The sequence below is a fragment of the Cynocephalus volans genome, chromosome 3 (genome assembly GCF_027409185.1).
Source record: "Cynocephalus volans isolate mCynVol1 chromosome 3, mCynVol1.pri, whole genome shotgun sequence".
NCBI classification, from domain to species: Eukaryota; Metazoa; Chordata; class Mammalia; order Dermoptera; family Cynocephalidae; genus Cynocephalus; species Cynocephalus volans.
In genome coordinates, this window is record NC_084462.1 from 151,359,481 (window position 1) to 151,382,168 (window position 22,688).

Here is a 22,688-nt window from a genome sequence, read left to right on the forward strand (position 1 = left end):
AGGCAGGAGCCATGCAGGGAGGGGGCAGCCACCGCATCAGGGCCAAGCCACGGAACCATTCGCTTGTTCTGGAAGTCTCGAACCAAAGGGTGGCTTTGCCATCCTGTTACCTGAAACCTGAGCTCTTGATCAACCCTCAGCCAGGTGGGTCATCGGCTGTATGGTGCCAGCATGTGCAAAGGAATGGAAACCCGCTTCTTCACCACTATACCTGTGTTTCTCCAAACGCAAAGTCACCAGCAAGGTGAGGGGACTTTGGTCTGGCCGGAGATGTGTGGAGCCACAGGTGCAGCTCCTGAACAAGCATAGCTTCCTGAAGGGCCCACTGGAGGAGGGGGTGGGACATTGGTGTTAGAATAAACATGGCTATGTTTTTGCAGTCAAGTGCATGACTGCGACACTGCAATATGGTTGGACACAGGTGAGGTGCTTCCTCTGCTGTTTTGGATACTTCCCCAGAACTTGTTGCAATGCTGCCCTTGGCCCCGCATGCCTCCTGTCTCCCTGGGGGTGGGGGTGGGGGTGCGCAGAGTGAAAGGAGTGGTGTGGTGGAAGTGAGGAACAAAGACAGCCACAAAGGAGCCAGGAGGAAAGGGGGCAGTGGGGACCAGAGGGACCTCTCCGAGCCTGCTTGGGCTTCAGATGCAGCATTGTTCATACAGGTGCAGCCCTCTTCTCCCACTCTCAATGGCCAGATTAGGCACATTCAGTCTTTGTTCTGACACCGCAGCTGGCCCTCTGCTCTATTCATTCAAAGGCGGCTTTGTGGGCCTGGGGACCAACCCTTGTGCTTTGGGAGCCCCTGTGCCGGAAGACAGAGAGGTGCTGGCAGGACAATGACCACTTGCAGGAGCTGTGATAGGGTGGGGTGGGGGGTGCCAAGCAAAGGCTGCTCTGTCAGAGCTGAAAGTATTTGGGGGATGGTGGCACCAGTTCTGATGTCACCTGTCACCCCATGGGGTATTCTGAGCAATTCTGAGATACGAGGTACAAGACCAGACCAGCTTAGGGCAGCAGTTTCCAAACTTTTGAAGACACGAAAACTCTTCCTACACCAAATCAAACCACTGGGAGAGTTTTAATGATAGCATATGTAGGGTGACACATTATATGGTGTGCAAAGAAAAACTTTAGATTGATACGGTTCTCTGAGTTTTACCAATAGCACAGCTCAGGCAACAAAGGGTAAAGTTCTGTTGCAAAATGCATCTTTAAGATAAAGTTTTTTATCTTACTCTTTTACTTCAAACCAGTAATTCTTATCGAAAAGGTCTAAAATAAAAAGTAGATGTTTAGGGTAGTAGTATTTACTTATTATAAGATCCAGGATGGCAATTGTGGGGTTGTAATAACATTGTTCTTCCATTTAAGATATTCATTATTGCCATCTCTGTAAAACAAAAGACATTTTTCACCATAGTTGGTAACATTTGTACTCCTTCTTAATTTGAAACTTTTTGCAACTTAAAATATTTTCCACTTCTTTTTGCCGTGGTTGTTTATATTGCTGTGGGTTGAAAATCACTGTAATATGAAATTAGAAAGAAATGCACTCACACAAATGTAAAATACAAAGAAAATTGGCTATTTCACAGAGTATCCAAAATTTAGCTTTGTTTGCAAACCAATCCCCAGAATCTTTGCTAGCTTTAGTGAAAATACGTTGAGTTACACAACATAGTTAGAAAAACACTGATTTAATTGATAAAGAAGTAATAATATAGTGACACCTAAGATTTATCAAATGCATTTTATGTGCCAACCTCTTTTATCCTCAGAACAACCTTTGATACTAGAATTGCTATATTTTCTTGCTTTAACATATGGGGAAACCAAGACTCATAGAAGGAAGCACAGAGATTCTTCAAAAAGTTCATGAAAAGATTCGTATTATCTTTTAATTCTATTTTTCCACAAACTCTTTGAAGTACCCTTGTGTCTTGACCAAGGTCCTCCTGGATCCCAGGTGTGTCTCACTGAAAGTCCATGCTTTTAACAGTTCCCTGCATTTCTGCCTAGTGCAGAGAAACTTCCTGAGTAGCATCATCTTCTTTGCTGTGTCCTAGCAAAGGCTTAGATCTGGTTTTTGTTAAAGATGTCACAGTTGATTGACAATTGCGGTATTGGGTTAGTCTGGCATCCATCTCATCCCCCGCTCCCCACATCAAAAATGGAATGGGATTGACTCTGAATTTTGTCCCCCATATTTTTAACCTTGCTGTGTTAAAGAGCAGGTCCCCAAGAAAGAGATGGAGCAATCCTCTGTCCAGTCAGGTGGGGCAGGAAGGATGGGGTGGAGCTGGGCAATGGGGCTGGAAGTGTTGGATCTCAGGAAAGCTGCTGCTAGGGTCCAGGTGCTATGGCCTGTGAAGGACTCAGAATCTTTGCTTAGTCCTTTTCTTCTCCACTGCCCTCCTGTCCCAACTTTTTAAAGGGATGCATGGGAGGCAGTAAGAATGTGGTGGGAGGGTATTAGAAATCTACATTCTCTTTACTACATTGTGCAAGAACATAACCACATCAGACTGAATTTTTTAAATTGCTGAGCCTTTTTGTGGTCCAAGGCTAGGTGGGGGATCATTTAGCTTCTTTGGGTCTTCACATGGTTCTTTGGTCCTTGTTGGCTGTGATATAGTGGAGTCATAGGTCTGGGCTTGAATTCTGACTATGTGGCCTTGAGTAATTTCTTAACTTCTCTGAGCCTCAGTTTTTCCATCTGCAAAGTGAGGTACAGAATATTACCTCTTGGGTTGTCATGATCAATTAAAATAATTTATTTAAAATACCTAGTCCAGTGTCTGGTATGTAGAGGGGATACAATAAATGCGAACACCTCCATAATTTATTTTCCAACTCCCTCTTAGAATGCTTTGAAATTTTAGCTGTGCAATTAGGTATTTTATAAAATACCTAGATTAAGTTAGATAAATATCGTTTTCTTTCTTGGAACTTCTGCACTAAAATATAATGTTTTTAGACAGTTTTCTGGTGGATACTGAGATTCTAACAGATTTAGATCTGTCATGGACAATCTATTTAAAGCAAAGCTGCTTCTACTTCAAACATCTTCTTCAGAGATGTTTTAAAACGCATCAAGACTTGGGAGGATGTACTTTATGGAGGTTAAAAAGTAGTCATCTTAAAATTGTCTTTTTCTGCTTTCCTTAGAAGGAATGGTTTCTTATATAAGACCAAGGGCTCCAGCACACGCTACCCTTAGCCCTTTCCTCTTGGAGGCCAGGCCAGGAGGTAGTCAGCCCTGTATCTTGATACAGTCTTAGTAATATGGTTAGCTTGAGCAACTTCTGGAGTTGGTCTGGGTGTCTCCTGAGTTCCTCTTCCAGCTAGTTTTCTGGGTTCTCTTTAGAGTCGATCCATTCCCTGGATCAGGTCAGGAGTAGAATTGCCTTTTGCGGGGGGCACCTGTGTTGCGATTCAGACCAAGAAGAACCTTCCCCAAGGAGTTAGCTGCATGTGGATGGTGCGTCTGCCTCTGACTTACCACTGCTCTGAAGCTCGTGCCTGGGATCTGACTCTGTAGCTTAGTGGTACAGGGACCTAGAAGGACATCATGTGTGCTAGAGTATGAACAGCAAGGATTGTGGAGACTCCGTGTGGCCTGTGAGGCCACTTGGGGGACATGACAGTGTGTCCTTATTGTGTACCAGCGCCCAGCACAGTGCCTGGCCCAGAAAGGGGTGTTAACCAATATTTATCAGATGAATGAATGGAGCAAGTTGTGGAGCTAGGATGTGAAACTACCTTGCAGGTTTTGAATTATGTTGCAAGGAGGTACATGCAAGGGGATTTTTGTTCTGAGGGCATCTTTCAGGAGTGATGGGGAAGCACATGGCCCTCCACTTGCCCCCCACACCCAAAGCTAGAGCTGCTTGTCCTCCGAGGTTTTATTTTTAGCCGTGTGATTTTCATACCTTTCCTGTTTCCCCCAGTTGACGACATGTTCCCCACCTATTGTCACCCTCTAGTCAGATGGCTGAGACGGGTGCATGTGTGCCTTTGAAAGGCTTCTGAATGCTGTGGCAGACCTGATCACAGCACTGCTTTGGATTGGGAGATTAGAGTCTATCCCACTAGTGGGATTCAGAGTTGCTTTGTAGAGGAGGCTGGGACTGCCTGTCTGTGCCATCTGAGGAGGGAGGAGACTTCGCTGCTTGGGAGATCATATGGGCCCCGCAAAGCTAATGACACCACCTGCAAAAGATGCTGCGCTGTTCTGTGCCGTGTGTGTGATGCAGAGGAACAGGAAACCCGATCAGATTCTGGAGATGAAGAAGCCGAGAAGGCACCCTTTTCGTCCCACTTCAGGATTGGGCAAGCTTCTTCCAGTCCCTGACCGTGGGTGGGCCATTGGCCATCAGACTGAGATGTTCCCAAGCTGACACCAGAGTTTGGGGTAGAACTTTGGTTGCAGGTTTGCTGAAGAGACAGGCGTGGGTCAGTCTGTTTGGAGGGTCACGAGTGCCTCATTTACCTCCCTGTAAAACAGGCGTGTTGTAGGAAACTTGGAAGCTAAAGAAAAATGCAAAGAAAAAAAGCAAACCCTTCTATAACCCGTCTGTATTTTACCATTTAGAGAAAGCCACTCTTAACATTTTGGTGTACTTCTTATCTTTTGTCTTTTTCTTTCTTTCTCTCTCTGGAGTGGGAGGAAGATATACATATGTATATATGTATTATATGTATGTGTATGTATTGATATTTATGTATGTGCTTAAATTATGCTTTGAATTTATTTAACTTCATATTGTGAGAATTTCCTGGGCCAGTAAAAAGTCTGAGAACCCCTTTGGAGGCTGGGTTAAAAGTCTTTAGTACCGAGCCTTTGTGGGCACTGTATCCTGCATCAGAAAGCCTGCAAAGAAGTCCCCATGCCTTGGGAGTGTGCAGGCTTGCTTGGTGTCCCTTGCAGGCTCTCCTGAGTAGATGCAGCCCACCCCTTGCTATCTCCTTTCCACAGGATTGCTTAACAGATGGGATCTGCTACGTGCAAAGGTAAATGTCCTCACAATCCGGTCTCCTAATCCTGTGTTTGAGGGAAATCTGAACTTCAGGTTTGTAAATGGACTAACAGAAAAAGATCCTCAAAAGTTAAATACAAGTTTTATCCTTAAAAGAAAGACACCCTCTCTGCCCAGGAACTAAAAGTGTTAGAAAATGGAAGAATCGTTCTTTCTCTTCCTCAGGAGTGGGTCTGCTTTGGTTTTCCACCGATCTCCCATTCTTGCCTGTAGAATTTGACATGGTTTTATTTACTTTTCCTTGGCCCAGTTTGGGTCAACAGGATTTCTCTCCTGCTCAGAACAGCCTCACACTTGTGTGAAGTTAAGATGTGAGCCTGTGCCCTGGACAGCGGTAATCAATCCTTGTCCGAGTGTTGCATTGGGGATTTTCAGCTCTGAAGGGTGTGACAGCACTGGGTTTTTGGACCAAGCTATTTCTTCAGCTCTTTTCTGTATGTGACGTTGAGGGCATTTTGTGTGTGTATCTGTGTGTGTGCACATACATGCTTGTGTGTTTGGTGATCTGAAACCAGCACCGGTACAGCAAGATGACAGTGGAAATAGCAATAAAAGGAAACACAGTTTAAACTCACACAACCCAACAGAATTTGATGATATAGCAAGACTGGGATTTCCTCTTCTGTTTGTTTTAGTCTGCACTTGCTCAGCCTTCTCCCCAGGGCTTAGTGCTGTAAGGGAGTGGATTTCCTCAAGTGCCATGGATAAAGCATTTTTTCCTCTGTTATCTTCCTTGTTAGTGTAAATCGCTCCACTGTGTAAGTGGATACAAAGATGAGCCTATATGGCTTCCATAGGATCTTGCCCAAATGAAATGGGCACTAAAATGATGTTTCCCTTTGTGATAATCCCGTGACATTGAACATAGATCAGTTTCTCCACTTAGTTATTCTGGTTCCAAGAAATAATTCCCAGTGGCTGGGAAGGTGTCAAACTTCTGCCTCTTCCTCCTGCTATGTTCAGAATTTGTCGGAAGTCTTTTATCATGGGTGGGCTATGGTGAGGCTGTTTTGAGCTCCTTTGTGTTGATGAGGGGAACAGAAAGTGGTAAAAGCAGGAGGACTCATTGCACAATATGTGAGCGGACAAATATATTCTTTTTTAAAAAAAATTTAATTTAATTTAATTTTACTTCTCAAAATACATTGTAAATATATTCTAAGGTTGGAAAACTAACAGCAGCTATACCTCAAAGTCGTGGACTTGTGAGGGCTAAAGGCGGACCTCCAGTAGGATGAGAAAGGAGGCAGTCAAGACGAGAGCTGTCTTTCAGGTTCAGTGGCTCAGTCCTAAGGGGGACTTTTGGACCTCTCCTTGGCCCAGGATGCTGTTGAGGTGCTGCTGTGTTGAGTGGGGGCTCACCTGGCACAAATGGCCCAATTAAGGAGGGACTAGGTGTGTTCATGACCTCTACGAGGGTCTCCATTCACCACCTTTGGAGAACATACTGTGATGCTGAAGGGCTTACATATGACAGCACAGAGCAGAACTATGAAGTGAAAAACAAAGACTTCTGGTGCTATTGTTTTTGCAAGTAACCTAGCTGGAGGTTTTCTCCTTCAACATTCTTGACTCCAGACTCTTGAACAAGAGCTAGTGGTTCTTTTGTTCTAGTTGTGCCCTAGAAAAGATTCCTTCCTCAGGGCTCTTCTAAGCTGGCTCTTCTCAGTATGTGTGCACACGCATGTGTGCTACCAGTGATTGTGGGACAGAGTAGGGTGGAGCAGGGACAGGTGGTACTGAGGAGTGTCTGGGCTACCTCGTCAGTGACCACAATGCTCAGTGACATGTTGGTTATTTCTGTTCTTAGGAATGCACAGTGAAAACTTGGAGCTTGTCTCTGGGCAGAGCTTGTCGGAGTGTTCAGGATAACCTTGTAAGGAGCACTAGCCTTGGCTGAATAAGTTGCTCCTGCCAGGTGGAGATATAGTGCTAATTTAACAAACCCTCGCTATCAGACGCATGTGTCATTGGGATTAAAGGCGGGCACTTAGAACCAAGCAGGCACTGAGAAACCCTTTCCTGTCCTCACTGCCTCTGCAGCCCCACACATCTGAGTCTTCCTGTAATCCACAATCTCTTGGATGCATCCCCAGGACAAGACTGCTTTTTGCTTCTTGCAAATACTATCAACTTAATCTTTATTTTTTTCCCAGTGCTAGTGAGCTGAGAGGATTGAAAAAATATGGGTCCTGGGTCCTGGAGAGGCCTCTGTTTATTTGATTTGGAGTGAGAGGGGTTTTTATTTATGCTGGTGGCAGAGTTTGAGGGATGAAGGGGATGGGAGTGTGACTTTCTCCCAACCCTTACTTCGTGTGGTATTTAGTGACTGGGGGTGGGGGGGGGGGAGGCATGTAAGCAGGAAACAAAAATAAATAATTTCTGCTTAAAAGGTTTGATGCCCTGTTGGTGATCAAAGAGGGCTAAAACCTTACGGGTATTAAAGCTGTAGGACTCCACTCATTCAAAGAAATATTTTTATCTTCATTTGTCCTCATTTCTCCTTCCTGGCCAAGATGCATGCTGTGGCATCCCAACATTCTCTTCCTAGCCTCGGGGACGTCCTGTAGGTCTGTGATGGAGTGCACGGATCATCTCCCAGGCAGCAGCAATCCCATTCTGCAGACAGCTGTTGGGTTCTTGGTGCTCTTGTATCATCCAATTGCTTCAGATCGCACTTGGCCCCTTTGCTTTTAGGCCTGGGATAACCATCTCCTAGGGAGAAGGTAGCATCCATATAGATGCCTAGTGTGGGGCTCAGAAACCCAGCATGAATGAGCTGCCGATCACCACTTGCCTGTGGTGGGGCTGCAGTTCTTGGGGGCTGCTGATGGGTGTGGGTTTGCTAAGCTCACCTTCTGCAGTGTGGCCATGCTTATTACCAGGGGCACCCAGCCACTTTCTTGGCCCACTTCCGTATTCCCCGTGCTGCCATACTCAGGTATGGTAACCTCCTACTTGGCCTCTCTGTTGTCTTTCATACCCCTGCCAGAGATTGCTAAAGCTCAGGTCTCATCTTGTCTTTTACTTCCTTCACTGGCCTCCAAGTCTCTAAAAAAAAAAAGACAGCTGGGAGTTTTCAAGACCCTTCATGATCTCCCCGCTGCCAAACCTGGTCCTAGAGAGACTTATTTCTTCCATAAGTGGTCATTTCTAAATTATCTTTTGGAGTTACTTTGCTAGTCTGTTCACATGTACCTGTTGCGGTTGCTTAGGATGTCCTTTAGACATCCCTTTATACTTGTGGAAATCCTTTGTGATCTGGTTTATGGCCCCTTCCCTGAGAAATCCTCCAGGATCATCCAGTCTGAATTAACCTCTCACTCTGACCCCACAAAACACAGCTCAGCTGCTCTGTCCCCTCAGCATGGCCCCGGGGCAAATAGGTGCTCAGGAATTCTTTGCTGGACCAATAACCCTTTTTTCTTTCTTCCTTCCCCTCCCCTCCTCTCTTTTCCTTTTTAAGAGTTAACGCAGCCATCTCACATCTTGTACTTTCTGGCTTCCCATTTTCAAATATTCTATTCTCTTGTCTGCGACTTAGGCTTTGCTTCCTGGTTGCTGGTTTCAAAACACAGTCCCTGTGGAGTTAGCTGTCCTCATGTCAGTCTTTGCAACTAGATCAGTCTTTGGGGGCAGGGCCTGTGTTCTTATTTATTTTTATAACCCCCGATGCACCTAGCCCAATGCCTTGCTATTGAAGGGGGTGGGCAGAGAAATCTCCAGAAGCCTCTCTTCGTGTCTGGGAGGGAGGGGGATCTAATGTGTCCTTCAAAGCAAACATGCTTTGGAATTATTTCTTTTTTTAGTTTTGTGTTTCATATTTTTCTCTTGTTTATTTATTGAGATATCATTTCCATGCAGTACAATTCACCCTTTTTAGGTGTACACATTATGAATTTTAACAAATTTATATGGTTGTATAACCACTACCATAATCAAGATATAGAATATTTCCATCTCCCCCAAACACTCTCTCATGCTTCTCCCCCTACCTCCAGTCTCTGCAATCACTGATCTGATTTCTGTCCCTTTAGTTTGGCCTTTTACAGAATGTCATATAAATGGAATCATATAACATGTAGCTTTTTGAGTCTGGCTTCTTTCACTCAGGATAATGCGTCATTTTTCGGAAAGTTGATACCCTGGGCCCTAACCCGCACTTTATGTGCACCCATCTTTCTAAAAGACTGGCATGGGGCATGGGTTTGGGGGGTACAGACGGGTTCTGTGTGAATTGGAAGCGTCTGAGTAAACTCTGTCCCCTTTGCATCCTTGTTAGGGTCTCTTGAGAGCCAGGGTCCCAGCTGCTTTGTCAAACCCACTGACCCTCTCTCTCTTCCCTTCCGCCACAGTGGCACCTGGTGCAAGACAGCCTTCTCCCTGGGTCTTGACTGCCCATCCCTGCGGCTGTGGGGGCCACAGGGGAAGAGGGAAGTTGGTGGGTGGGGTGAAGTGACCACTAAATTCCTCCCTTGAGGAGGGGGTGGCAGTGGGGTGACGAAGGTCAGGCCTCTTCTGGCTAAAACAACAGAAGTGGTTCCAGCTGCCCAACAGCTGGAGGAGGGTGTCTGCTTTCCCTCAGCAGTGTGAAAAGCCCTTTAATCCGGGCGTGCCGTTGTCAGGCCCTCAGCGGAGGTGTGCGGAGGAAGAGCAGACCCCGTGCTCCAGGCCTCCCTTCCCTTTGACCTCCCTATCTCCCCTCCCCCATCTGCACCAAGGCCCGCTCTGAAGCTGCCCGACCGAGGCCCTTCTTTGCACCTGTGTAAATGCAGTGGCCGTGGGGTCAGGGAAGGGTGAGAGCGAGCTGGCAGAAACAGGGATGTGGATTTTCAGTGCAGATGACAGATTTGATGGTGGGTGGGTGAGTGATGTTTTAATGTGAAACCTCTCTTCGTTCCCAAAGACATGGCCCCAGAGTAAAAGGCCAAAGTCCAGGTTTGCAGATGGAGAAGTGAGGGTGGAGAAGTGGACAGTCCCTGGTTCGAGAGTAGGAGGCCGAGCCGCAGCTAGACGTCTGGAATGTGACTGTCCACGTTTGTTCCAGGCATTGGCTCAGAAGTGGCTTGTTTCTCCTTTCAGTAGGCGATTTACCTCCCAGAAATGCTTTTTAGTGCTTGAGTTCTAAAAATGTGAGCTGGACTTTGATTTACAAATAAGACAGAAAAAATATCCGCTCTCTTAGGAAAGTTCTCTTTCTTATGGAGCCCTTCTCCTTTCCTGTTCATCTGAGGGGCCACCACTAGAGACCCCAGCCACTCTTGCCAGAGCTCACAGCAAGCCCCCCTATGCCCCTCGGCCAGCATCTGGGCTCAGCACTTGATGTCCCTACACTGAGGGAGGCAGAATGGTGTAGTGGGAAAAATTTGGGCTGTTAAAGTCCAAAGGAGACCTTAAAGGAGTGATATGCTACTTACTAGCTTAACCTTACTGAGCCTTGGTTTCCTCCTTAGGCGTTCAAGCCATAAATATTTATTGAACACCCACTTTGGGCAGGGCGCCTGCTGGGCTCTGGGGTTCCAGCAGTGTGGCACCCAGAACTTGGTTCCTGCCTGCAGGGAGCTTACAGCCTAGTTGGGCAGGACAGGCAAGACATATATCATGAAACAATTGGTCGTTTAATCACAATTGTGGCACAAGCCATAGTGGAAAGTAGAGTGTGTTCTGGGGGCTCATCAAAGGGGTCCTGACCTACTTTGGAAGTCAGAAACCCCAAGGAAGCAGCATTTTTACTGAGACTGGAGTTTGTGAGGTAGAAGCACATTCCAAGGAGAAAGGCCTGCATGTGCAAAGTCCCAAGGCAGGGAGGAGCAGCAGAATGAGGCTGTGGTTTCCACCGTGCCTGTCCCCAACCCAGCGGGCTCACAGGTAGGCATTGTTCTCCTTCCCTTTCCTTCCAAATAGGCATTTGCACTGTTATTTACAACATTCAATCTGTGGCAAAATGAATTCAGGGTGTCAAAAATTCTTTTTATCATCTGGCTATCGTTCTTACTCAAGTGCATGCATATGGTAGCTGCCGGAAGGACCAGAGTACTCATCACATTGGTGGTTCAATTGTCAGAGTTTTCTACCTTGACACATGCTCATTTCAGGCTCAGCAACCGAGGGTGTCTCAGATTACTGCCTGACTTCCGGGTGAGATGACTTATCTCCAGGGCGATAGAAAGGCTTCCTGGAGGGCCACGTGAGGCAGCTGTGGCCAGTAGCATTGGGAATGAATTCCAGGATCACTTAGTGATAGCTGCTGTGGGTGTATGGGTACTGCCTCAGCCACACTGGTACATTCTCTTCAGTGACTTAGGGATTCTTTTCCTTTCCTTTGATTCAAGAGAAAAATACTGTGTTTAGTGTATGGCTTCCCTTATCTAATAGATGTTATATAAAAGAAAAGAAAGGAACAAACAGCTTCCATCACTCTGTACATTTGATAGCTTTAAGCTTTTGGTGGTGGTTGGACAAAGAATCTCTCTTTTCACAGTACATGATAGAAAAAGGATCTACTTATCCCTGATGTATTTTAAGTAAGTTTTGATATTCATCTGTTCATTCTTCAGACATGTACTGAACAACTGCTTTGGGTCAGGCACTGTGTTAAGCCCTATGTATATAAAGATGAATGAGACATAGTCTTTTATAGACATGTAAATGGATAGATGATAATGCAGTGTACTGAGGCTTTTGATGGAAGTATGAACACAATGCAGCAGGAGCTTCAATGAAGCCTGTGGTGTTTAAAACATGAGAACATTCACTTTTTGGGATGTTAATCTCGTTGGTAGCATAGAATCTGAACTTGAATGGGGGTGGGGAGGAAGGTTGGTGGCAGAGTCAAACACCTAGGCCCAAGATAAAGAAATAAATGAAGTCATTGTGGCTGAGAAGGAAAGCCAGCTGGAGACAAAGGCCCTGTCAGCCCCCAGCCATTTCAGCCACCCCACCTGAGGTGCCAGTGAGTGAAGCCATTGTGGATGTCCCAGCCTCTGCCAGCCTTCCCAGTGAATGCAGTCAAATGTATTACCTCAGTTGACAACACATGGAGCAGAAGAACCTTCCAGCTGAGCCCAGCCAACTCCCAGAATTATGAGAAATGATAAATCATTGTTTGAAGCTACTAAGTTTAGGGGTGGTTTGTTTTGCAGCAATAGATAAGTGAAGCAAAAATGTTGAAAGTGAGTATTTGAAGCTGTGTTACACATGAATTTATTTTTAAAATCCTCAAATCGGTTTGAGTGTGGCCTGTGATTTTTTGAGTATGATTTCATAAAGAGAAATGCAACTTGCTGCTCCAAATTGTAGACTTCACTCTCCCAAATCCAGTGGATGGGCCCCTGACCTGGTTGTTTAGTATGGCCCCTGCCCCCTCTCCTATACCTGAGAAAAATATAGAGATATGCATGTTACCAGGAAAATGCCTATTTATAGTTTTAGATGCTGGGTAAATCAGCACAGTACTAGCAGGTAAAGTTAAGACTGTGAGAACAGCTCTGTACTATAAAGAATTGAACACCTCTTCCCAAATGGAACCTTAGGCTGGCTCTGTTGTTCCCTACATTGTCATGGAAACTTGGCAGTCAGTCAAACCTAACATAGCTTGTGGTACTGGCGTGGTCTCCCTGAGCAAAAGCTGTGGCAGGGTTTGCATTCTACCCTGCTGGAGACTGAAGAGAAAGATCAGTGTGTGTGCATTGCAAACAGAAGGGATTGTTGGTCTCACACTGATTTTGTCTACCCTGCTCTCCTCTATGGCAAAAGCAGCCTGCAGTCACCAGTCAGTAGCTTATACTTCTAATAGGAAGGATGACTTGTTTCTATGTATATCAAGTGCCTGTCCAACTTTACAAATGTGAGCATAACACCAAATGTTTGGAGTCATCCACTCCCCAAGGAGAGAAGTGGGAGAGACCACTGCAGGTGCTCAATTGTCTCAGGTTCCTTTGTTTGGTTTCTGTAATCACATTTAACATTACTATGTTTTTAAATTATCTTTTGGTTAGGAAGAAGGAAGGGCATCTATGTGAGTTTATTTATGAAAATACTATTCCCCCCTAGTGAGAAATGGCTCAGCATTTGGCTTGTTGGGGAGACAGCTTGTCCCAGTCCAACACCAATAATTTCCACAAGTCTTGGTTGCTCTTGAGCCCACAACAGACTTCCATGGCCCTGGAGGGGGGGGGGTTCGTATCCCAGGAGGGTTACTCAGACTCTGAGTTTTATCTGTATGCTCAGAGACCTGGCTTAGGCCACAAGCTGATTCTGGAGGCTTCTAGCCTGTACCTCTTGTCTCCTGAAAGAAGAGAGGAAAATGCCATCTTTGTGACATCAGGTGGACTATGACAAACTCCTGAGATATCCTGGCTGTTGACCCATAAGTAATAAACTGATTTACTATCTAGTTTCAAAATGCAGAAATTATTCTCAGGATCTGCTGTGTTCTTACATTAGTTCAATCAATCTTAGCCGGGCTCAACTAGGAAAAACTTGGCTGAGACTACTCTCCCTCCTCTCTTGGTTTGTTTACTTTACAGCTGGGCTATTGCATATAGTAGCCACTAGCCACATGTGGTCATTAAATTTAAATTAATGAAAATTAAACACAACTAAATATTTGATTCTTCAGTTGCATTAACTACATTTCAGTGCTTAATAGCCACATGTGGTCTGTGGCTACTGCAGTGGACAGCACAGATGTAGGTTTCCATCATCATGGGAAGTACTACTGGACTGTGTGGCTTTGTAGCATGCCAGAGACTGTGGGATTAAGTCCTCTCTTAGTCTGTCTAAGTATCTCTGTGGTGTCCCGCCAACATGCTGTATGGTCGATGCCTGCTTGCACCTTGTGTCCACTCTGGAGTGTAAGCTCATTGAGGGCAGGGACTGTGTTGGCTGTGTGCTGCTTCCTATGCCTGATGCAGTTCTGGGCTCGCTGCTGGTGCTCACTTATTGGGTGCAGAGCAGATGAACAGATGGATGGACAAATTGCAGGATTACCTCCTCCTATGTGTGTGAACATAAAGTAATCCCTTTGGGGCCTCAGAGGTTTGGGTGATCCTATTAGGACATAGTCATCCTATTAAAGCTCTATTTTATTATTGTTTTTCTCTGAAAACAATCACAAATACATACAGTTCCTAAAACAGATGAAAATAAGGCACCACAGTCGATTGAAGATGGTCTTTAGCAAAGGCCCATGCTGTCTCTGCACCTTTTACTTGGTCTCAGGGACCAGTAATTTCTAGACAGGAATCTTTTGGGAGCTCTTCTGAAACCGAGAATGATCTCCGTGTGTGGGGATAGGTGGGGCTTCTGACTCTCTGTAACCTGTCTGTTTGCAGACAGAGTGTTGCCCTTGTTACTAAGCTGGTCTAGGGCACAGTTGCCGTGGCATCTCTGTTGGCACAGAGCAAACCATTTCCAAACTGAATTTATGGCCTTTCGTTCAATGCCATGGTGACGCCTTCAGGTCTCCTTCCCATGAGCGGAGTAGACAGCAAAGCAACCTCCACAGGCTTGAAAAGAAACTTTGTCTTTCTCTCTCCCTTTTTTTTTTTGATGTGGTCTTTTAAAGAATGTCCCCACCTACCCCATTTAAATTACAAAGAAAAAAGGTGAACAAAAACTTATGTATGACTTACAATGTGTTAACTTTTTAATCTTCACAGTAGCCCTATGAAGCAGGGTATGTTGTTATCCTCATTTTGCAGATGAGAAAACTAAAGCCCAGAGGAGTTAGGCAACCTCCCCGAGGTGAAACAGCATGTATGTGTCAGTGCTGATATTGATACCCATGGCCTGGCTCCAGAGCCATGCTTCTAACCATTGAGCAGCACTGCCTGTCATTGGCACAGAGTAGCACTGCAAATGGAAATATGGACCTAGTTGCAAAAATGAATTCATAAAGTCAAAAACTGTTCACCAAGAGCCTACTCTGTGACAGACACCAAGTGGTGAGCATCCAGATGAGACCATCCTGTCCTTCAGGCACTTCCAGTTCCTGATGAGAGCTCTTGTTCTGAGATGGAGTGAGGATGAGAAGCTGTGGGCCACCTCTGCCCCCAGCCCCCTATGCAATGCACTGGGGAGGGTTCAGGGGAGGATCTGGCTTGAAAAGGGCAGGGCTCAGAGCACAGGGATGGAGGAGCGGCCCCAGTGTTCCCCTGGGGTGGCAGGAGCCTCGGAGGCTGGCCTGTCATCACACACCAGCAGGTTTTTAGGGAATGCTGTGTGGGAAATGCATTCATCCCACAAATAATTGCATGCCCAGCATTGTGCTAGGTATTGGGGCTGTGTTCGTAGGCAAAATAAACATTATCCTTGTCTTCACAGAACTCAGAGTTGGGGATTCCATTGTTAACACTTTACAGAAAAAAATTCACTGTAACAAATTGCAGAAATAAATTCATCAGCACAAACTGTGTTAATAACCATGAAGGAAAAGTGAGGTGTGAGAGATTATTCCAGGGGACCCATCCTCACCTGTGAGAGTCAGAGAAAGCCTCCCAGGAGGGATGGTGTGACCTGAATCCTGAGGTGTAGGGTGGGAGGGAATGGGCAAGGAGCTGCGTGTCTGAGGGCTGGAGGTCCGAGTGATTGGAGGCTTGAGGAGGTATGGGTGATTTCTCAGCTCATCTGAGAAATGGAAAGCAGGCCATCGTCAACCAGTGGTCACAGAGAAGAGCTGTGGCTGGGTCAGACTCTGCCAGGTCTGAGAGACCAAGTGAGGGTCCCCAAGGGCAGTGGGACACACTGAAGCGTTTTAAGCAGGGGCAGCCTGAGGCAGGCAAGCAGGTATCCCGTGCAGGGGTTGAGGTGTGGGTACCACTGCCCCCTCCTCCCCTCCTGCTGCCAGGAAATCCCTTCCTCACAGAAAATCCCTTAACTTGTGTTCTGCCAGAGAGTAGCGGGCAGAAATTGAAGGGTGATAGATTTGGGGCTTAATACTATTACCTAATAAATAAAACTTTCCAAAGGTGGACTCTGGAGACAGACAGTGAGTTCCTGACTTGAGGAAGTACCCAAATAGAGGTTGTGCGACCATCTGCATGGATGGAGAGGCCAAATATCCTACAGGCTAAAGTTTTCTCTCATTTCTGACAGATCTACTTTTAAGTTCAACCTCCACTACTTATGGTGATGTGACATTGGGCAAGTTACCTCTCTCTGGGCTTTGGTTTCCTTATCTACAAGATAAATAGTTCCTATTTCACAGGGTTGTTGTGAGAACTAATGAGCTCCTGTGTGTGGGTTACTGGGCACAGTGCTTGTTAATGGTCACTGTCAGACGTTATGTTCTTATGATGTATGGAGGATGCCTTCCTTGGTTAGACTTTGTGGCTGCTCAGTTCCCTTTGCCTCTAGAGTTTTACAGCTTTGGGTTCATTTGGGACTTGCTTCCCAAGGGCATACCAGTTCTGTAAGTCATGAACTCCCCCTCACTTTTCCTGCAAAAATAACCTGTACACCCTTTCACTTTTTTCCAACCTAGTTTCTAATAAGTGACCGTGACCCTCAGTGCAACCTCCACTGCTCCAGGACTCAGCCCAAACCCATCTGTGCCTCCGACGGCAGGTCCTACGAGTCCATGTGTGAGTACCAGCGAGCCAAGTGCCGAGACCCAACCCTGGGCGTGGTGCATCGAGGTAGATGCAAAGGTGAGTGCACGCACCTCCACCCAGCCAAGGGGAGGCTCCTGGGCACTGCGGCCATTTGCACTGTGTGTTCCCGGTGGGGAGTTCAGAACGAGTCTGTTCATTTGGTTTGTTATCCTATCTCTTCACCCTGCCATGGGCATAAGGGAAGGAGGACTGGTCTACCTCAAGGAATGAGCACTTTTCTGTCTTTCAAACACTGCCACCAGGCTAGGGCTTTGAGAGATGTACTGCTATCTGGCTGTTGCTGTGTGTGTGTGGGGGGGGGGGGGTGGGTGTTTGTGTTTTAATGGAGATGCTTAAAATGGCAAGATATTATTGCTGGCTTCTGAATAGGGACTCCAAATTGTTGGTCAACAGATGTGTTTTGTTTGGTCTGCTCACATATTTAAAAACATTTGAGACAACGTTTAAAAAATTGGGAGATTCAACATAAAAATCTGGCTTTTTGTACTTCTCTTCCAAAACTGGAAGTTCTGGTAATATTAGGTCTGTGCTCTGCAAAGTGACATGTGGCTAGAGCTGAGTAGCAGCTACCCCCTTTAAAGTGGAGCCTGTGTTCCAGTTTGCCGCAGGCCTCACCACTCCCTATGGTCTCTCAGATCTGAATGCCATTCTTTTTATACCCAGCTCACTTCTCTACTTTATATCACTTTCCTGAGTCCCGTAGATATTTGAGTTGGTGACTCTAGATTTCTTAGAACCATGACAGGAATTGGAGGAGGCTAAGCAGGCTGCCCTAGAGTTTTTGATTTTTCTAAAGAAAGTGCTTACAATTCTTGAACTGTAAAACATCTTTGAGACCCCCTGGGCTTACTAGTTTTGGAATAAACCTAGTGTAAAGTAATGCAAGTGAAACATTTTGTTTTCCTGGGTGAAGATAGGGGTACTTGGGAGAAAAGTTAAGCAGAACCTGGTGTCAACATGAACCCCCACCCCCCACTTTTCCAGGAATAACGTTAAGAGGAGGGTGGGGCTGAGCAGGGTCGCTAGCCCTGACCGCTTATTGGTAGACGAGCCAGCTGGTTGCGCGGGCTCCCCCGGGAGCAGTGGCTTCTCTGTGCTCCTGCAGTGGGGCACCATTTTGTTCCTGGGCTTCGGTGTGGAGTCCAAGTGGGACATGAAATATGCTCCTTTCCCCTTTCAGATGCTGGCCAGAGCAAGTGTCGCTTGGAGCGGGCTCAAGCCCTGGAGCAGGCCAAGAAGCCTCAGGAGGCTGTGTTTGTCCCGGAGTGTGGCGAGGATGGCTCCTTTACTCAGGTGAGGCCTTGGACAAGTCTCTCGGGCCCGTTTCCTGGACTGAGGCAGAGGCGAGGTGTCCCGAGAGTGTGAGGGCCTCTTGGCGCCTTCACTTTCTGGGAAACAGCTGAGTGAGCAGCTCTTCAGCTCCCCTCCCTGCCACCTCCCTGTCCTGGGCCCTCCACGCCGCTCTTGCCAACTGGCAGCGGGTCCTGAAAAGACTGTGGAAGTCTGAGCCAGGAAACTGGCACTGCTTGGTCCCCATCCTCCCTGCTGGCCGTCTCTTCTGAGAGCCAGACCTGCGTTTTTCATTTTTGTCAAATGTTGGCTGATTATTTTTTCTTATCCCTGCCAGTTTCCATGGGCAACCCCGGTATTCCCTTCACTGTTTATTGCTACCCCTCTGCACTCCCCTGCACCCTTCCCGCAGTCCTTGAACGAAGCACAAAGTGTACCATGGTTCTTGGGGTGCATGCGTGTGCACATGCACACGTGTGCATGGGTATACATACACTCGGATTTAAAAATCTCTTTTTCAGGCAGTCCACCCCTCATCCTGCCTGTCTTCTGGTTAGTGCCTTGTGTAAAGGTAGAGGTGATTATGTTGATGTTGGCATAGACTATTTCTAAAACACAGGCAGCAGTGAGACAATAAGGCACTCCTTAGGGAAGCTTCTAGGCTGCTCCCTCCCACACAGGGGCTTGTGGCTGGGGGCGGAGATGTAGCCTGGGAGGTGGGAGGTTTCTGTGAGAGTCAGGACACAGTGCCAGCTGGATGGAGGAACTGTCTGGATGAAAGTGGGGAAGGTCACTGGACAAGGGAGAGCTTAGCCAAGTGGTTGGGGATGGTCCCAGTGCCTGAAACTCCCTTTGTCCAGTAGAGTAGCATTTGGGAGATTCCCACTGTCTTAGAGCTGGGGGCAGAGGATTCAGGGGTTTAGAAGCTTCCCTGTAATTCTGAATCAGTGGGGCAAAAGGTATAAGGCAGCCTTTGGTTTGAGGAGTTCTAGGTTTCATTTCTGGGCTGGGCATAGAGGATTACTTATTTCAGATTGACCTCCATTTGGGGTAGAAATGTAAAGGGGTTGTGTGGGGGGGGAATTGGACATCAACATTTTAAAAGTCTCACAGTTGTTTCAAATGTGCAGCCAGGCTTGAGAGCTGCTGGGTTAAACTGACCTTGGCTGCCAACCCTGGGAGAAGTGCTTGTTATATTCGTTTTCTTGTTTAAGCCTCACCATGAGCCTGCAAGGTAGGTGTCATTATACCCATTTACAGAAGATGCACCAACAGCAGGATGTGGAGAGGCAGAGCTGCGGTTCAAACCCAGTTCTTCTGACTCCAGAGCTCTCTATACTCTGCTACTCTCTGAACTGGCAGCTTAAAAGGAGGCTCTGAGGCATGCGCCGGTGGGAGGCATTCTGGTGCTGTAGTTAGTGCACCACTCCTGGAGCAAGACTGCCTGGATGTGCAGCCCAGCACCCCCGTCCTGCCCACCTCCATCTTGCACAAGTCACTGAGCTTCTCGAGATCACAGATTTCTTACCTGAAAAATAGAGATGACTATCTCCATTATTATATGTAATAATAATAATTATTATTATATGTAATGGTAATCATTATGTTTGCATATTATTATATATTACTATTAGCAGTAGTATTTATTGATGATTATTATTATAGCTTCCCAAATTAGGTTGGATGAGGATTAAATGAGTTAACATGTAAAACACTTGGAACACATAAATGCTATATAAATGTTTGTCCTCATTGACCTCATTACTTTCATCTCTGCTGTGGTTCTACTACTAAGATCTTCCTACGATTTTATGGATAATACCACTTAAGAAAAAAATCCCAAAACCTGTTGTTGAAGTTCCCCAGGTTTGGAAACAGATCAGCTCTTGCATCAATTTTTTATTTACTGTTTATTCTAGTACAAAGAACGCAGGTGATCTTTGTATGTATTTGAAACTGCATTGCTGAGAATTCACGTGTGGGTGGAGGCAATCAGACCTCTCTGAGATTAGTTTGGGGCTGGGACAGGGTAAAGGTTATAGAGAGGAGGGCAAAGGGCATGGCAGTCCTTCTCCTCTCCCTCAGCTTGTGTAATCCCGGGTGTGCTGCTTATAAGAATGGTCAAGCTGCCCTCCTGGTTCCGAGGTGCTTCCTGCCTTGTGACAGGCAGCCTGCTGGCCAGCTTTTGTTTTGACGAGGCCAGGTTGGGCCAGGTGGTGTTTGCTGGGGGAAAGGAACTTCCAGATTAGTCCAGGCTGAATTGCTAAATGAGAGGGCCCCTGGAGTCCAGCAGAGATTGTATGGACAGTCAAGGGCCCTTCATTTGTTTGACATGCTAAGCACTGCCATGTGTCTGCAGGCTCGGGGCTGGCTCAGCCCTCTGGGCAGCCAGACAGCGGGCCCATCTCAGCTAGTGTGATCGAAGTAGATGTGCTTTTGCCCCGATCAAAGACACTGCAATAACTTCACGGAATGAGGCTGCCTCTTTGAGTGCGCTTCAGTCACACTGACCAGCTACCAAAATGCTGTGAGGCGACGTGCTCTTCTTCCCCTAACCGCCACCGCCACTTAGCTGGACTTTTCTTTTTTCAAGAGCGAAACCCAGAGACAAGCTACATTGCTTTAATATTCTTTAGAATATTGCTATGCATGCATCCTGGTGTTAATAACTTATTTTAGCCCTGTGAATTAGCACACAGTAACACTCTTGAAATTTATGAAGGGAGTGATGGGACTCTACTGGGACTGGATTTGTCTAGCGTGGGATGCAGCTTGAGACCACATGACAGAGTCGGCTTTAAGGGGGTTCATGTGGGACTTGATGGCCTCTGTTCTCTTCCTTTGTTTTCCCTTGTTCTCTTCCTTCCCTATCCTGACCCCAACTCACACACAAGAGCAGCTCATCTTTTTCTACGGCAGTGACATTAAAGCTGCATGCTAGACCACGTTATATTTTTGGAAAGTCTTAACACCCAGGCCACATCTCAGACTATGAAATCAAATTCTGGGAGTGGGACCCAGATGTTGTATGTAGAGCTCCCCAGATGATACTCGTGTTTGGTCAAGCTGTCGTGAGGGCGTTATCACCCTTGTTTCTTGATTGCATCATTGGAATGTGGAGTTAAGTCTCTTTGGTGACCTGTTGAGCAAGGTCAGGAGCTACGGGCTTTGTCCTGTGCTGTGGTCGTATCTGTTTTCTCTTCTGCGTATCGGGAACATCATTCCTAACATCTATTCTAGCAAGTCCTCTGCCAAGCAGTTGTCTGGTGCCCAAGCTGATTAACTGAAATCTCGGCCGTGCTGGAAGGATGTAGGGCTGCCACCATCAGGAAACGCTGGCTGCAGCACGTCAAGCGTGCGTATCACTGATGGATGATGGCGACTTGTCATGGAGTGCCACTGAGTGCGAGGCACTGAGTTTTACACCCATTAATCTCCACTACAGCCTTTCGAGATGGTTATTAATACCCTTATTTACAAAGGAAAACTGAGTTTCAGAGGGTCTGAACAGCTGTTTTGAGGTCATTAAGCCGGAAGGGATTTGTACACAAGCCCGGCTAATTTTGAGGCTTGTGCTCTTAACTTTTTTGTGCTACAAAAATGGGCTCAATGTATACGTGTTTCATTTTCATCACCATTGTTATTCCAGAAATTCCCTCTCTGATGCTGTTGACCAATCAATCAAGTGAACATTTTTTTAAAAAAAGCAACCTTTTCAGGGAAATTTATGGAAATTAAAAAAAAAAATACAGAAATGTAAAAATAATAGTATATTGAACACCATGTACCCTTCATCCAGCTTCAACAGTGATCGACACATTGTCAGTTCTGTTTCATCTTTACTTTATTTGCATCTCCCACCCCAAACTGGATTGCTTCAAAGCAGATCCTCAGACACAATATCTCTTCATTCCAAATAGACATTTTTGAGCCCCACTATGTTCTGGGCTGTGTGCTGGTTGCTATGGGATTGAAAAAGTGTCCTGACCTCTGCCTTCAAGGAGTTTACATGTAGAAAGGATATTATGATATTAAGACATATGATAAAGTACCTATATAAAACAACATATAGGTACAACTAGTAATATTGCAAAAGCCCATTCACAAGTCAGTTGTTTGGAGTTCTGAATGCATTTTATTGTTGAGAAAATATACACAAATTAAAAGTTTCTCAGTATAAGCATCTTAAACAAAGCCAAAAGTAAATGACATGCATTAGCCTTAATGACAAAGAGCTGATCTTATATAAAGAACTCTTACAATTCAGAAGGAAAAAGACCCTAGTAGAAAAGTGGGCAGGAGATATTAACAGGTCACAGAATAATAATAAATAGCCAGTGAGTGAATATAAATGAAGTTATCTTCCTTAGTCATTAAAGAAATACAAATAAAAGTGATAATGGATCATTTTGCTTATGAAATTAGTAAAAATTGGAAGGAGGTGATAATTTTCAGGGTTAGGTGAAGGGAAGAAGCTATCCCTACGTTGCAGTTGGTAAAGTAAATTGCCACTGACTTTTTAATGGGATAATTTTGCAATATGGTTTGAAAGTCTTTAATTGTGCTTATATTTGGGGCCTGTAATTCCACTTCTAGGAATTTATACTAAGGAAATAATTAAAAATATGTAAAAATATTTAGCCCCAAGGATTTCCACCTAAGTTATGTTTATAGTAGCAAAAATTTGGAAACAACCTAAATTTCCAATAGTAGAGAATTGCTTACACAAATTATGACATAGCTA

At 45.8% G+C, this 22,688-nt stretch overlaps 1 protein-coding gene across 2 annotated transcripts in view; it reads left to right on the forward strand.

Annotated features, from left to right (window-relative positions):
- The window catches only part of SMOC1 (SPARC related modular calcium binding 1), a 137,576-nt gene that overhangs the window by 48,292 nt on the left and 66,596 nt on the right, over positions 1-22,688 (forward strand). For both annotated transcript variants that reach the window (XM_063090930.1, XM_063090929.1), the window contains exons 2-3: positions 16,525-16,690; positions 17,835-17,947. In XM_063090930.1, coding sequence (XP_062947000.1) covers positions 16,525-16,690; positions 17,835-17,947 — 279 coding nt within the window. The remainder of the gene's footprint in view (positions 1-16,524; positions 16,691-17,834; positions 17,948-22,688) is intronic.